The sequence below is a fragment of the Phalacrocorax aristotelis genome, chromosome 20, assembly GCF_949628215.1.
Source record: "Phalacrocorax aristotelis chromosome 20, bGulAri2.1, whole genome shotgun sequence".
NCBI lineage: Eukaryota > Metazoa > Chordata > Aves > Suliformes > Phalacrocoracidae > Phalacrocorax > Phalacrocorax aristotelis.
Window position 1 is genome coordinate 683,911 of NC_134295.1, and position 15,291 is coordinate 699,201.

The 15,291-nt window shown below is 45.6% G+C and overlaps 1 protein-coding gene across 5 annotated transcripts in view; it reads left to right on the plus strand.

The window, feature by feature from the left end:
• EYA3 (EYA transcriptional coactivator and phosphatase 3) overlaps nucleotides 1–15,291 on the plus strand; it is a 69,734-nt gene that overhangs the window by 28,968 nt on the left and 25,475 nt on the right. For all 5 annotated transcript variants that reach the window (XM_075114975.1, XM_075114974.1, XM_075114972.1 and 2 more), the window contains exons 3-6: nucleotides 4,480–4,523; nucleotides 8,029–8,108; nucleotides 11,427–11,493; nucleotides 12,273–12,415. In XM_075114975.1, the coding sequence (XP_074971076.1) occupies nucleotides 4,480–4,523; nucleotides 8,029–8,108; nucleotides 11,427–11,493; nucleotides 12,273–12,415 (334 nt within the window). The remainder of the gene's footprint in view (nucleotides 1–4,479; nucleotides 4,524–8,028; nucleotides 8,109–11,426; nucleotides 11,494–12,272; nucleotides 12,416–15,291) is intronic.

Below are 15,291 nucleotides of genomic sequence, written 5' to 3' on the forward strand. Positions count from 1 at the left end.
CCTGGTAGCCCAACACTGATACTGTACAAATTTGTCTTCTTCCCCGACTGATTCTGCTTTTCTTAATCATGGGAACAAGATTATTATGTCATGTCAGAAAATAATGTTTATGGCAAACTGCTGACACCTGAATCCGGAAAGGAGCCTGCGGAGAAGTCACCAGGCTTTGACTTCCGTGTCGCATACTGCTGCCTGGGAGGTGAAACACGCGGGCCTTTTGTCCCTGTTTTTTGAATGCTTTTTCCCTTTTCAAGTCTGAATTAGAATCAAAAAGTTTCTGTGCACGCTGCAGCACTAGAAAGCAGAAACAGCCATGGGAAGTAAGAGCAAAGGGAAGTTTGGGGGGGAATGATCGAAAGTGACCTCCTGACCTTCCCATGACAAAAAAAAGTTATTCATTTAGACTAAATTATTAATCTGGGTTAGTTTTTAGAAGTAATGTCGTATAGTAATCGCTCACGAGTTGAATGCATTGTGGATGCATGGAGTTGATTTTTATAATACTTTATTTAATCCTTCATGCTAGAAAATGACAAAAATCCTTTTTATAAGGGGTGGTGAACTTGTGCTGCACTCATTGTGGACATCTGCTGGGTTGCTTTCTGTCTGGAGCAACTTTCATACCCGACAGCCGTGGCGAGGCACAGGCAGGGAGAGCACGGTGTTGGAAACACCTCCGGAAAGCACCAGCGCTGCCAAAAGTGCAGAGAAAAAACGATGGCCGTGTTCTTGGGCTGACAATTTTTCATAACTGAAATCGGCAAAGAGTGCAATAAAACTCCGCGCTCCTGGCCTGTGTGCGGCCCTCCCTTTGCAGCGGTGTCGCCGCGGCCTGCAGTGGCTTTGGCAGCACTTGCCTTGCTTGGGGCTGGCTGTGAGTGGGGGCATTGCTGGGTTCTGCTTGGCCTCGGGAGGTAGGCTGTATTAGTCTGAGAGTTGGATTCGGTCGCAGAGCAGCTGTTATCTTGACGTCAGGAGGAGAACTTTGTTTCTGCTTTGATTCTGAATCTGTAAACGCAACTGAACTCCAACGCTGGTAGATGTGGGGCAGAAACAGAGTTTTCCAGCACCAAGAATGATTTGGATGTTCACTTACAGAAATTTGTGTTTTGGGAGCAGGGATCAGCTAGAATGTGTCACTTTTTTTTTTTTTTACTTTTTTATTTTTAAATCAACATAAGCCCGAAATTGAGTGAAAGCCAAAAAGAGTGAAATAAAAAGATGGAGGTAGGAGCAAAGATGTAGCTCATGAGACGTGTTGTTCATTGTAGTGCAGCAGAACAGGTTAGTGAGGTAATGCCTGAAGTTGATAAAGCTGAAACTTGAATCACTGAGGTGGACCCCATCTTTTCCCTTGTTTTAATTTCTTTTCTTACTTTTTTTATTTCTCATTTTTAAAAAGAGTGAATGAACTTCTCCTGCATGGAAAGTCTTCAACCTGTAATCCTGTCACTTGAGAGGGGACAAAACCCCTCCTCAGCATGTCTCCAGAGGTTTCCCGAGGGGAGTGTGTGTTGAAAGGAGGTGTTTGAAGAGGTTTCAGCAGCCCTCTCTGAGGCTTGTGCAGGGGAGGACAGATGGGTGCCCCACGTGGGATTTGGGGCTGGAGTGTGACTGTGCAGGGCTCAGCTGGGAGCACAGTGCGTCATGGCAGCTCTCACTCCTTCTGCCCCAAACATCTTCCTGAAGTTATCGTTACTAGGTGCTGTTCCCGTCCCAGCTGCAGGGCGTGAGAAGCTGAAAGGTCTTTCACTGGTGCAAACACTAAGCAACAACTAAAACATCAATGTGTTATCAACATTACTTTCCTACTAAATCCAAAACACAGCTGTGTACCAGCTACTAGGAGGAAAATCAACTCTATCCCGGCTGAAACCAGGACGTGGGGTCTGCATCCCACTGAAGTTTCAAGGTTTTGGGAATGTTATTGTGCAGCATTAAGAAGTTAGGGAGAATTACTTTTAAAAACCTGCAGAGATGGGGAGCAGCCACAGCTAGCCGGCCGAGGCTGGGGCATGATAGGCTGAAATTCAGAATTGCTGTTTGGCCTGATGCGCTGCATACTCACAGCCCATGTTCCAGAGCCATTGAAAGAGAGTACGAAACCCTCTCCAGATATTCAGTGATTTTTAAAAAATGAAATTAACTATTGACTTAAAGGAAAACTCATTTAAAATATTGTTCTCTGCACAACACCAAGGGCATGTTTCTGGCAGAGGGAGAAGGTCTCCCATCAGAGGAGGGTGAGGCACCTTGCGTTGTAGGTACTCATCCAGCCCGGGGACCAGTCGGCAGAGCAGAGGTTTGAGCTCAAGTCCTGACTATCGGGAGGCATTTTAGGAACAGCTCTTCTGTTCTGGTTGTGATGAGAACATCAGTAAAACCGACCTGTTCTTCAAAACCTTGCTTTTTTTGGGGGGTTTTGGAGTTTGGTGTTGGGGTTTTTTGTTGTTGTTTGGTTTTTTTTTAAAAAAAAAACCCAAAACCTACTGAATTGAAGCAGCCAGATCTTCCCCAGTACCTGACTGGAAACAGCAGCATTCCTCCTGTGAAATCTGAAATTCAACCTGCCAACTCTAAGTTAATTTTTATTTTTATCCTCAATGTAATTTCGGTCTGAAGCAGTTTGCTGCTGCTACTTCTGATGTGATTCATTTTTTTATTCTCTCTTGTTTCCTTAAGAGCCCCGTGGGCAGCCTGGCACCCTGCGTGCACCCTGAGACACGCGCTGGTGCAGGGTTGGTGGCTGAGGTCCCTGCTCAGGAGTGGGTGGCAGGGTCCCAGGGAAGAGCTGGAGCACCTGCTGCGGGACAGAGGGATGCCAAAAGGAGCTGAGGGGCATTGTGGGGGGGTGGCAGGCATGCTCTGGTAACTCGGTGGCTGAGGGGGCAGGGGGAACACTAGTCTGCTTTCCCTTAGTGTTGCAGTTAACATGGTCTTTAGGAGGGGAAGACGGATGCTGCTCCTTTATGCCCGGATGTCATGGAAATGGGGACCAGAAGTAGTGTGTTCTTGGCCAGGCAGGAGAGGGGCTCTGGAGGAGTTAATGTCAATGCTCTTTGCTCGGGTTGAATGACAAATGCCAGAAGACTTGAGGCTGTGTCATGTCCAAGCCCTTGTACTGCCGCAGTCTTTCGTCGTTGCCTTTGCCCTTTTTGTGCGTTAGCTGCTGGCAAGGCTAGTGCAGAGGTAAAAGCAGACTGAGCTCTAAAATACTGGTAACTTCATCAGGGAGAGAAGATTGTCCTTTCAGCTTTCTCCTTCCCACCCTTACTGTTTGCTTACTCCTTTCCCCTTGCTGCTGCCTTGAGCCTTTATCCTTGTTGTGCCTCTGCCTCCCATCTCCCCCTGCCCAACAGAAATTCACCTGTGCTGTATTAATTTATTTTTTTTTTAAATTGTGAGCACATTTTGACCTCTCATGCTCAGATTGCACTTTTCTGGTGTTTTATTTATATTCACCCGAGAGAGCCAAACTTGAATAACATGGTGTGAGGCATTTACGCTAGCGGCTTTCGTATGGGGCAGCAGTCTCTCTTTGACTGCTGTACCCGAGCTGGGGGACGGTGCTTCCTGCAGCCTGACGCCCAGCACGTGCCTCCCCAGACCCCCTTCACAGAAAACGTGCTAAACAGTGCTGTCCGCTGAGCGCCCTGCGGGGCCCGGGGTGAGCTGCGAGTGCAGCTGGCTGCCGAAGCAGCAAGCTTGGCATTTAAATGTGTTCCAGAATTGTGGAAGGCTGTAAAACTTTGTGCTATGAGGGAGAAGGTGGGGGAAAGAAAAGCCAGTGTATCACAGGAACATCTCTCTCAAAGGACTGCGGGCTGTGGGAACTAACCCTGTCATCCTGCCGAGGATTTCGAAGTAGCATTTGGAGCCTGTGTGCAGAAAACCGAGTTTGTGTTCAAGGCGGTGCTTTCTGTTGTGTAATGCCCTACACAGGAATTGGATCCAGCTGGCCAGCTACAAAACCGGAATAAATGCTGTATTGTTTTTACTCAGAAATGAAAATCTGAACTTCTAATTTATTACAGAAAAAATATTCAAGCTCCTATCTTATATAATATTTTAATATGGGGGGGAGAGTGAAGGACCCAAGTTTATGGCAGTTGTGCTGAACCTATGCAGAATAAGATTTCCTTAAATCTTATGGCTGTTCTATTCAATTTCCATAATATTGTCCTTATCAGACGTTTGTAGCTCTATATCCCATCAGCTGTGACTTCCTTAAATAACATGGGTGTTTTGCTAACGCGTTCAGCTTTAGCGCTTGTTCTCTAATTAGGAGAAAGCTTGTTTTGAGGCGAAGAACCTATGGTTACACTGGTTAGCTCTGGGTTCAGCGCAAGGCTTTCTGTATTTAAACAGTAATGCGAACTCTGTAGTAACTAGCGGTGAGCTGCTAACGGAGGTCTGCATGCACGGGTTCCGTCAAGGACGGCTCTTGTTCGTTGTCTCTGAACGTTTCTGTCTTTGCAGGTGAAAAAAGCCAAGATGCAGGAATCCAGAGAACAAAGCTTGAGGTACGTAATTTTGAATTTTATTTTAGTGTGGAACAGTTAGTAATGTTGGTTTATCGTTATAAGCTTCCATTTTTAGAGGCCTGCATATCGTTTTAGTTTTCACAGAGGTAGGGCAAATATAAGTCACTTTTGATATTGATATGTTTGGTTATATATATAAATAGAAATTGATATAATTTGAGATTAAGTGCCTGATTAAAAAAATTAACTGGCCATTTGGTATTAAGCTTATCTAAAAGTGGCAGCAAAGAGTCTTAACTGCGTCATCAAGCACCCTGTTTTTCACAGAATCTGGACTGTCACATACGGCACATAAGATGCATTTACTCTGATGAGACTGAGAGTATTTTAATAATACCTGTGCTACGTTTCTCAGCAAAACTATGTGGATAACTGTTTTGAGAAATTAAATCTTCTCAAATTGATAGCCTCTTCTCTTTAAAGCTGTTGTATTGTTTAGCCTCAGGAAATGCTTCCTGGTGGACATCGTACTTGGGAATGAATCGCTGTTATTGCATGGGAGTAGCTGTATTGGGTTAATTCCCTTCCTGTGAGTGGTAGCAAATACTGTGAAAAAAAGACTTCTTTTTGGAGCCTCTGGCATCCCTGTGTGAGTGAGAAGGAAACACTGCACGCACCATTTGTGCGGGAGTGGGTGTGAAGCCCTCAATAGGGACATTAGTACATACTTTTTAAAAAAAATTGAAGGGAACACGTCAAAGGGAAACAGTTAGCAGGCAGTGCGTGAAATTCATTATACGTCTAAAATTTAGAAATTCGAGCTGATCACTGCGAGCTCCCTTTCTAGCTGGTATGAGGTGAGATGAACTGTGTCCTAGGAGGATTTTTCTTCTCTGTTGGCTACAGAGGAGCTGAGGGCAGCACGGGCAGGTCTGAACATGCCAGGTCGATTCTCCTTCAGCGCATCACCCTGCTTCAGTGCAATCATGGCTTTCACCGACACCAGTAGATTTGAGTGTAAATGTCCTTATACAGTATTTAAAAATAGAATGGGAGGAGGGGTAAAATTGCATTTCCAACCTGCTTAAATATTCTGTTTAAATATTCTGGCTCTATTTTGATAAAACTATATATGATTTTAAGTTTGACCGTTGGAATAGTTTAAAATAATTTATTAGACCCGTCTCTCCTCAGCAACGTGCTTTTCCACCTGTGTCAATATTCTGGCTGTATTTGCCTTAGCTGGACTGTGGAAGTGGAGAAGAGCAGAGCTGTACCCAGTGAGGGCCGTCTGTCTTGGGAGCATTAAGCATCGTAAGAGTCTTAATGCTTTCATGAATACAGCGTGCTCCACTGGTCAGGCTGGTCTGTGGGACGCTTGCAGGGTGCAAGGCAGCATGGTCCAAGTGGGAATTTTTCTCTGAGTCGGTGAGAATTGAAAAGTTTTAAATGATGGAGAATAAGAGCACTTGAGATGGATGTGTCCCAAGAGCCACAGGTGTGTGTGTTGAGAAGCAGCAGTGACAAAGAGCACAGAAACATGGGCTAGTATAGTATGGTCAGAAATGTTGCTTTATCTATCACATTTTCCACAGGAAGCTATCACAATGAGCAGCTCTCAGCCTGCTTGCAAACTGCATATATTTAACAGCTGCAGATTGACTCTCTGTGCCGAAGAATCACAGCATTTTTTTTCCCCACCAAAACTAATACTAGAGAAATACCCCGACTCTGCATAGAAATATGTTATTTTCTTGCAAAACCCATACTTTATTATGGAAGTCTGTTCAAGTAATAGCATTGAGAAAGATTTCCAAGGATTTTGGTTATAAAGGTTTTCAGGGGAAAGAAGCCAGGTTATGCATTTTGGTTAAGTTTCACTCTGTCATAAGCCAAAGAAAGGAAACTCACTTGCCTTATAACCAAACCTGTGGTACTCACTAATCACAGAATCACAGAATGCCCCGAGCTGGAAGGGGCCCACAAGGACCATCGAGCCCAGCTCCTGTCCCTGCACAGGACACCCCAAGTTCACACCATGTCTCTGAGGGCCTTGTCCAAGTGCTTCTGGAATATCGCCAGGCTGGTGCCATGATGCCTCCCTGGGGAGCCTGTGCCAGGGCTCCACCACCCTCTGGGGGAAGAGCCTTTCCCTAATGCCCAGCCTAACCCTCCCCTGGCACATCTCCCTGCCATTCCCTCGGGCCCTGGCGTTGGTCACCAGAGAGCAGAGACCAGCCCTGCCCCTCCTCCTCCCCTTGGGCGGGAGCTGCAGAGCGCCATGAGGGCTGCCCTCGACCTCCTCTGCTCCAGCTGAACAACCCAAGGGACTTGAGCTGCTCCTCATATGGTTTCCCCTCTAAACCCTTCCCCAACTTCATGGCCCTCCTCCAGGCACTCTCCAGTAGCTTTATACCCTCAATGTCCTGTGGCGCCAAACACTGCACCGGCGGCTCGAGGTGAGGCTGCCCCAGCGTGGAGCAGCACTAGCCAAATCCCCCATTCCCTGTCCCGGGAAAGCTGTACCTCCTGCCCCAGGGGATGGTCTCCAGCCTGTCCTGGAGCAAGGAGCTCTGTCATGGCCAGAAGGAGCAGTCCAGGGGCAGATGGAGCTGCCAGGGCACTGCTGGTTGATGGCACACACTCCTTGGCTTCTTCCCCGAGCCTGCAGGAGCCGAGTAAATGCCACCGTGAGTGGTGTGTTGTGGCCCTGCTGCCACAGAGTTCTGTGTCCGCGGGAGGTTGCCTCACTGCTGGGTTTGTCCCTGAAGACTTGTGCTGAAGCATCCTTGAACTGGGTGTTGCTTCTGTACTTTGCCACGCACTGTTTCAGTTGTGTTGTTTATATGTAGAGTAGGTAGTACAGATAATTTTGTAATGAAATGGCATTTTCTTTTATGATTGCCTTGTTGGCCTTAGTTTTATTATTGCTGGTTCTGCAACACAGCTTTTCCTGAAGCTTTGAGGCACCAGTGTGCTATACTGATAATCTCACGCTGCAGTTTTACAACGTGAAGAGCCAATATAACTGCTTATTGCTGCTGAAGGGGGAGTTCTGCTTGTAGCTCAAGTGTGCACCAAGCGTGGTGCTTTGCTGGATCCCTCCGTGAGCTGAGTCTATTCAGAATCCCAGCAGACTGAATGGTTTTGTGCTGGATGAGCAAATTAAACTCTGATGGAGAGCCTGATGGGTGCCTGAGCTGATGCAAGGGAGCAGGAGGCCGTGCCCAGGCGGCAGGAAAGAAGTTTGTACTTGCTGGCAGCAGCACCAAGCTGCTAGGTCTGCCAAGCTGTCAGTGACCCTACAGCCTTATCTTGAGAGACCAGTTGGTGAGTAAATGTGCTGGAGGTGATGACAGTTTAATGTCTAATTAGTTTAATGTCTAGTCCCCCTCTTGTGTGAAATACCAAAGGGTGCAGAGCTAGTTGCTGTTACGAGACAGTTTGCCTCAGTTAGGAGGGTTGAACACAGGGGTTACGATGCCCAAGGATGCTAATTTAAGAGTTCATAATGCTAATGATTAGCCTTTGTTTGTCCTGGCAGTCATGTGAGCACCGCGGAAGTCAGCGATCAGAAACCTGAATCTTCAAGCCTTGGTTCAAACCTTCCCATGTCCAGTGAGAGTAAGTATCTTCCGGAGTTCTGCTCCCACTGTCTTTCCTCTGTCCTTCTACTGGTCTTGTTACTTTGCTTCATCAAGCACAAGTTTTGTCTCCGCCTTTCAATCCTTAGCTTGCCTTCCCTAGTAGTTCTAAAGTGAAAGTTTGCTGTAGCGCTTACAAAGCATTAATGCCTGATGGTGAGCAAATATACCTTTCTAACAAATACTGTTGTTTCACTTGCTGCTGGGTACCACTGTGTCTTATCCGCCTTATACATGATTCTTCTTGAGGGAAGGGGTTGAGCTGATCACTAGTAATGCCTGTTGTAAAAGATGATATTTTTATAAATCATTATCTCTACACAGCTGGTTGGGTGTTTTGTAATAATATGCCATACACCTACTCTCAGACTCTGAACTGTATTGAATGTCTGCAGAAATTCCTTATGAACAAAACGGAGGGGAAACTGAGGCAGAAAATAAAAAGATTGCTTAGTGAGAGGTGGAATGTATCCTTTCTTTTAGCAAAAGAGGACTGGAAGTTATTACGAAAGCAGAATTCCTGTGTAGAATACCTTTGACTGCCCATACTTATTTATAAGTGTAAATCACTCAACTTGATTGAAAATATGCAACATGTAACTTTCCATTGCTAACTGATTGCATCTTCACTATTTTAATCAATATGCTGTGATGTTGCAGTTGCACAAGTTACCAGAAGTTTTAGCCTGCAAAATCTGCTGCCTAACTGGATAAGTCATTTACAAATTCCAGAAGTTGCATGCAGTAATATTGTGGGGATTTTTTCTTTTTGACACCATTACCTAATCCTTTATATGCTATTTTTAAAACTAAGATTCTAGAAATACCATTACTACATTACTATTCAGATGAACATTAGAATCATAGAATCATTTAGGTTGGAAAAGATCTTTAAGATCGAGTCCAGCCGTTAACTCAGCACTGCCAAGCCCACCACTAAACCATGTCCCCAGGTGCCACATCTGCATGTCTTTTAAATACCCCCAGGGATGGTGACTCCCTCACCTCTCTGGGCAGCCTGTGCCAGTGCCTGACCACTCTGGCAGGGAAGAAATTTTCCCCAATATCCAACCTAAACCTCCCCTGACACAGCTTGAGGCCATTCCCTCTTGTCTTGTCACTGGTGACTTGGGAGCAGAGACCGACCCCTCCTCACTCCAGCCCCTCTCAGAGGGTTGCAGAGAGCGAGAAGGGCTCCCCTCAGCCTCCCCTTCTCCAGGCTAAACCCCCCCAGCTCCCTCAGCCACCCCCCAGCACACTTGTGCTCCAGACCCTGCCCCAGCCCCGCTGCCCTTCTCTGGACACGCTCCAGCTCCTCAAGGGCCTTCTTGTCCCGAGGGGCCCAAACCTGAGCCCAGCATTCGAGGTGGGGCCTCCCCAGTGCCGAGCACAGGGGCCCCATCCCTGCCCGGCTCCTGCTGGCCACACCAGGGCTGACACAAGCCCGGGGGCTGGTGGCCTCCTTGGCCACCTGGGCACTGCTGGCTCGTGCTCAGCCAGCTGAATTGACATACTTTTAAAAAAAAAAAAAGATATTTTTGCATGAGGGGTGTGAGAATATCTGAGAAGTGTTCAGTGAAAGCCTTTAGGTCCAAAAGTTCCAGGTTTGTGTTTCCTGTTGTATCCTTGTGCTTCGTGGGCTTTACACCATGAATAAAGGCGATACTGAGGACCAGGGGGAGGTGATTCATGGATCATTCAGAAGGTTCAGAGCGTGTGGCTGGTGGTTTGTATTTCTCAGCCGCTTCTGCTCAGGTTACATTAAGAGAAAGTTATTTAGGTAGCAGAATGCAAATGTTACAGTTAGGGTTGCCTGTGCAAACTGACTTGCTCCCCTTAGTGGATGTAACTGATAGAAGGGTAACCTACATGATGATACAAGAGTGATAATGTTGTAGGACTGTTCCAGATAGGGAAAGCCCCACTTGTTGGAGCACATCACTGGCATCTGGAGCAAATCCCACGGCAAAATATGCTGCCATCCGTGACCATATTTCTTTTTGAAGGCTTTTAGTTGAGGCTTACTCTAGGGAAGGGAGAGGGAAAGTGCAGTCTCTTGTCATGGAGGATCCAGGCCCCTGGACCCATGCGAGGTCCATGTTAGCCTGGATCTCCTCCTAGGCAGGGCTGGAACCTGGCTGCTTTGCCCACTTCCAAACTGCCTTCAGATTAATAAGCTGGATACGCAGCAGCAGCGCTCTGTTTTCTGAGAATTTGGGTATGGCGCTTGTAGATCCAAACGGGTAAACCCATGCACTGTGCAGGTTTACAGTTACAAAGTCATCTAGCTTGGAGATCACTGCAGCATACTGCACTACAGGGGTGGCGTGTGCCAGAGGGGCTGTGCAGTGCCAAATTCTGTGCCAGGGGTCCTACACGTTCTTACTTTCCTGGTTTGATGGACAGCTGACTATTTCTCAGGGCAGCTCATCTGAATCCAGGTTTTTTTTTTTAAGGGCTCTTGGGTTAAGACATACCAACTCAAGTACCCTTCTCCACCCCAACCCAGAATGCTGTAATTAAGAGCTGTCGTGTATGGGGTATACTAGAGTCGTAGGCAGTGATAAGTGAGGTGATTTTGAACGTACTCTCCTTGGATTGGCAGCCTGAGTGACTCTTTCTTACCAGTTTTAGAGGGCAATTGCTGTGGATTTATTCAAGCAGAAAAATGGAAAAGTCCGGTTAAATGTAGCTGCCAAATTTCTTTAGACATCGTCTGAATTTGGACTCAGAGCCTTGTGCACTGCAGCTCCACCTGTTGTCACCTGGTGTGTGGGATTGTTGAGCTGGGAGCTGCTCCTTTTTAAGGGAAAGACACATTGCTGGAGCCATTCTCTGGGTAGAGTGTGTAGGGAAGGGAAGGGAAGGGGAAGAGGCAAGCTTGGCAAAACAAGCATCTTCTGTGTCCTGGAGCAGAGACCAAAGCAAAGAAATGTTAAGCTTGGCGCAGATGAAGACCCTTTTGGCATATGCAAGGTTTTGGGCAGGGCTGAAATCACTTTTGTCATGAGAATTGCAAAAGATGATGGTACCAGCTAGTAAAGAGCACAGTTACAAAGGGAGAAACAGTATTGACTGAATCATCTCCCTGCTGTGAACTGGCAAGAAAAACATTTTTGTGCTGTTTTAACAGTGCATGTTTTGAGAATTTGCTTTGAAACAGATATTCAGGGCACTAAAAAATGTTTGTAAATCCTATGGCTTGGTTAAAATGTACTGTGCATGTTGGTATTTAATTGTTGTTATTCTTTGGGTTGTGAAATCACCTGTGTAATTTTACAAACTATTTCTTTTCCAGTTATGACGTGCACTGATTATATCCCAAGGTCATCAAATGATTATACCTCACAAATGTATTCTGCAAAGTAAGTTGAATAATTTTTACTAAATTACATAACTCTTCTTTCTGAAGTTATCTTTTTGCATCTTTATGCATTTCTGCAATGCTGCAAATCACACTTTCATATCTTCTGGCAACAGGTACTCATTGCTGCAGACACTGAGGCTGATAGAAGTCACCCTTTGGCTTCAGTGTCTCATGATCACAAGGATAAATGAGCCACTTCAAGTAATTAACAACACAATAGTCTCGTTGGATAACACCCATAATATTTGAGGAATAAACAAACTGAACATAAATTAATATAAGGGGAATATATGATTTTCTGGTCATTTACCACATTTGGGGATCTTAATAGTTCTTCCCACTGCAGCATAGTAGGCCTTAATCCTCATGCTTGCTTTTGTGTAGTCTCTTTGTGTGTTCCAGTAGTTTTGACATGTTCTACTGTATTGTATTAGCTGGAGGATTTGGTGTTGTGAAGCACGATAAGTGAAACTAATTGCTCGTGCCTGTTGGAACGGGGAGTTGGTTCTTCCCCTCTCACCCTGCCATCCCCGTCCTGGCATAAGCACTGGTGCTTTTGCATCACAGAGGAGAGAGTTCCCCCTGGTGTCGCGGCAAGAACCAGGCAGCATATATAAAACCAAGAGCCTGTTGTATTGGGAAACATGACTGGTATTACGCTAAGAGCACGTGTTTCTTCTTCATAAAGCAATTTCTGTGTGTGTCCTCTGGTTTGGAGGCTGAAAGATGCATAATGTAAATAGTTCTTTTTTACTTTTGTTCTTTCTTTTTAATAAGACCATATGCACATATCCTTTCTGTACCTGTATCGGAAACAATGAGCCCTTACCCTGCTCAGACTCAGTACCAAGCACTACAGCAGTCTCAGCCCTACACCATCTACCCCCAGACCACCCAAACCTACGGACTACCTCCTTTCGGTAAGAAGTAACTTTTCAAAGACTTCTCAGTGCCTGCGATTATTCTTATGTCTCATTAAAAAGCCAATGTTAAGCTTCACCAGGTCTGTTGGAGAGAAGAGCTTGTAGGAGAGCACATGCCTAACTTAAATTGTAGATTGGTGTCTGCAGTACTGATGGGACTTCATACTGTAAGATATTATTCCTTTTCAAGCTGTTTTCCTGACCATTAATTTGGATGTCTCCCCATGAAGCTTGCCAGATGTTCGGGATCATATTTTTCTCCAGTTGTGGCGTAGCTGTTTTCATGCAGTTTCCTTGCCAGTGAAATCACACAAGTCCCCATATTACGGCATCTCTGCTGAAGGCATTTTTCCTTTGTGCTGACCAGGATTAAGACTTTGTTATTTCGTCTTTCACCAAATCTAGATTTCATGCTAAAATGTCTTCAAGTTCACTAGGCAAGTAAGTTTGCTTAAGTTGCTCTAACACCTGAGCCCTCTCTTAGCCGTTCCATTTTCTGCAAACGATTGAAGGGTGAGAGTCCTGTCGTAACTGCGCGGCTGAAGCTGGATGACAGGGCGTGAGCTGTTCGCCCTGTGCTCCTTCAGAGGGCGTGGAGGGAGAGGTGCACCTCTGCGCTGCTGGGCTGCTCTAGAAGATAACGGCCATCTACCTCCATGATGTGTAAAGGGAGTTGAGGATGAGCAGTGCAGGCAGAAACATCCAACTTCTGGGTGGGGTGGCTAGTGAGAGGAGCTGCTGGTCTTTTCTTGTACTCTGTGTATTAAAGTGTCTGGCACTGGGGAAGAAACCACACCACTGGCTATCCTCCACATGCATGAAATTTTATGACTGATTGTTAAAAATTAACATTTTAACTTCTCTCTTCATTTTTGATGTTGCCCTGCTTGGTTTCATACGTAAATGTTGTATATTGTTGCCAGCTCTCAGAAGTGTGTGGTGGGGGAGGCTGTTTGTCCCTTAGCACCTAGCTCGGTAAGAGGGGAGAGCATCGCCCCTCCGTGCAGGTAACCCGGGGGAGCACCACGCGTGCTGTCAGCGAGCTGCGCACCTCTGAGGTAGCCACGAAGCATCTCTCGGGCTTGTGGTCCTGCTGCGTCACTAAATGGACAGAGCCTCTTGCAGATCTGTCTGTAACACTAAATCTTAGTACCTTGAAGTGTAAAAGGGTGACTTTTTCCTTAGCGGAAGAACTAGATGTCTTTGAATAAAACCAGCAACGTTTATGGCTTTTGTTAGCTGCTGACAGAGCAAGGACTATTATAAAAATTACAAAACAATTGATTTGTCATGGTATTTCTGAAAGATGGTGTAGAAAAGATGATACAACTAGGCTCAGTTTTATTAGACATTACTAATTCTGTTTAAAGTAGTATGGCACAAATTGTTATCTTTATGAGAAAGGTCAATATCCAAAACAAATCTACATATTTTTTTTTCCATGTATATACACCTGGGATTCGTGAAAAGGGCTTTTCTTGTGGTTGAGGGATCCTTAGGAAGAAAATGATGGGTTTGTAGTAACTGGGATGCAAGGGTTTCATCACACAGAATGTCCCAGATCTCATTTGCCCTGCATTAACACTGAGATACATTGTTCTGGCTGATAACCTGAACACCATGAAGTGGGAGCTTTGCAGGGTGCATGTGTTGGGCTGGTTTATTAGCAACCCAAGGCTCTTGAGAAGAACAGGGTCATTTGGGTGCCGGCTGGTATCTGCTGCTTCTGCGTTTCTAGCTCAGCCCCTGCCAGTAAGGTTCAGGTGTGACTGCCATTTCGGAGATGCTTTAAAAACAACCAGCCTTCCCCACCACCTGGCATGACAGTGGTGTCAGGATTTCTGGTGGGCGAGGACCTGGTTGACTCTGTTATATGTGCTGGGGAGCTGAAGGTCTCTGCCTGTTGTGTTTTCTGAGCCCACTTCATTCCTCTGGGAGAGCTTTCCCTGGAAAGCTGAACCGATGTGGAAAAGTGTGTCCATACCCAAGTCTGCAGCTGCCAGTGCAGTTTCTCTGCTGTCTTCCTAAACGCTCTGCTCCTTGTCTTTTTGTCTAGTTCTAGTGTTTGGTGTGGTCACGAAGGTCCGTTACCTAAACCATGCCAGACCCCGTGTTATAGTTGCTGGAACGTACTTCTCCCTGGATGCCTGCGCTTCTGTTTCAGTGCCTTGTTGCACTGGGTTTTGCTATATCTGAAGAGTGGCTGGTGGTTTTCTTCGTTTATTTGGTGTTTATTGACAGTTTGTTATGAATGGTGCACTGAGGCTGCTTTTTTTTTTTTTTTAAAAAAAAAGGCAAATATGTGTAAATACGTGGAATGCTCCCTTGAAGTATTAAGCCAAGATGTTTAAAAAGGTGTTTTAGACTTACCTCTAAATTTTTTGGGGGGAGAGAGGATGGAGGGAGTTCTGTTAGCGTTTTGTATGTGTGTGATGTTTTGGTGGTGGCGGCTGTATTGCAGGTTGGGGTGGGGTTGTGTTTGGTTATTTTTTTATTCCAAAGGCTCGGAATTTGGGGATATGTAGCTGCTTCAGTATTATTATTCTGAATGTATTATTCTGAATGTAACAATAGAAATTATTCTGAAGACTTAGGCAAGAGATCAGCATTTTCTGTTGACTTTGTAGGAACTTTTGTCTTTTAAACACCTTCTGAAACGTGATCAGTTACCAAAATGTCTTGGTATGGATTTTGAGGTCTATTATTAAATACCTAAATATTCAGTCTGAATGTAGGTGTTAGGAAGATGTTAAAAGTCATATTTCCAGTAATGGAAATCGTGGAGTGGAACCTGTCGGTCATACTGATCTTGCATGGTGTGATGCATAGGCGGAGGGCAGAGGGCTGAACCTGCACACTGCAGAGGAAATCCT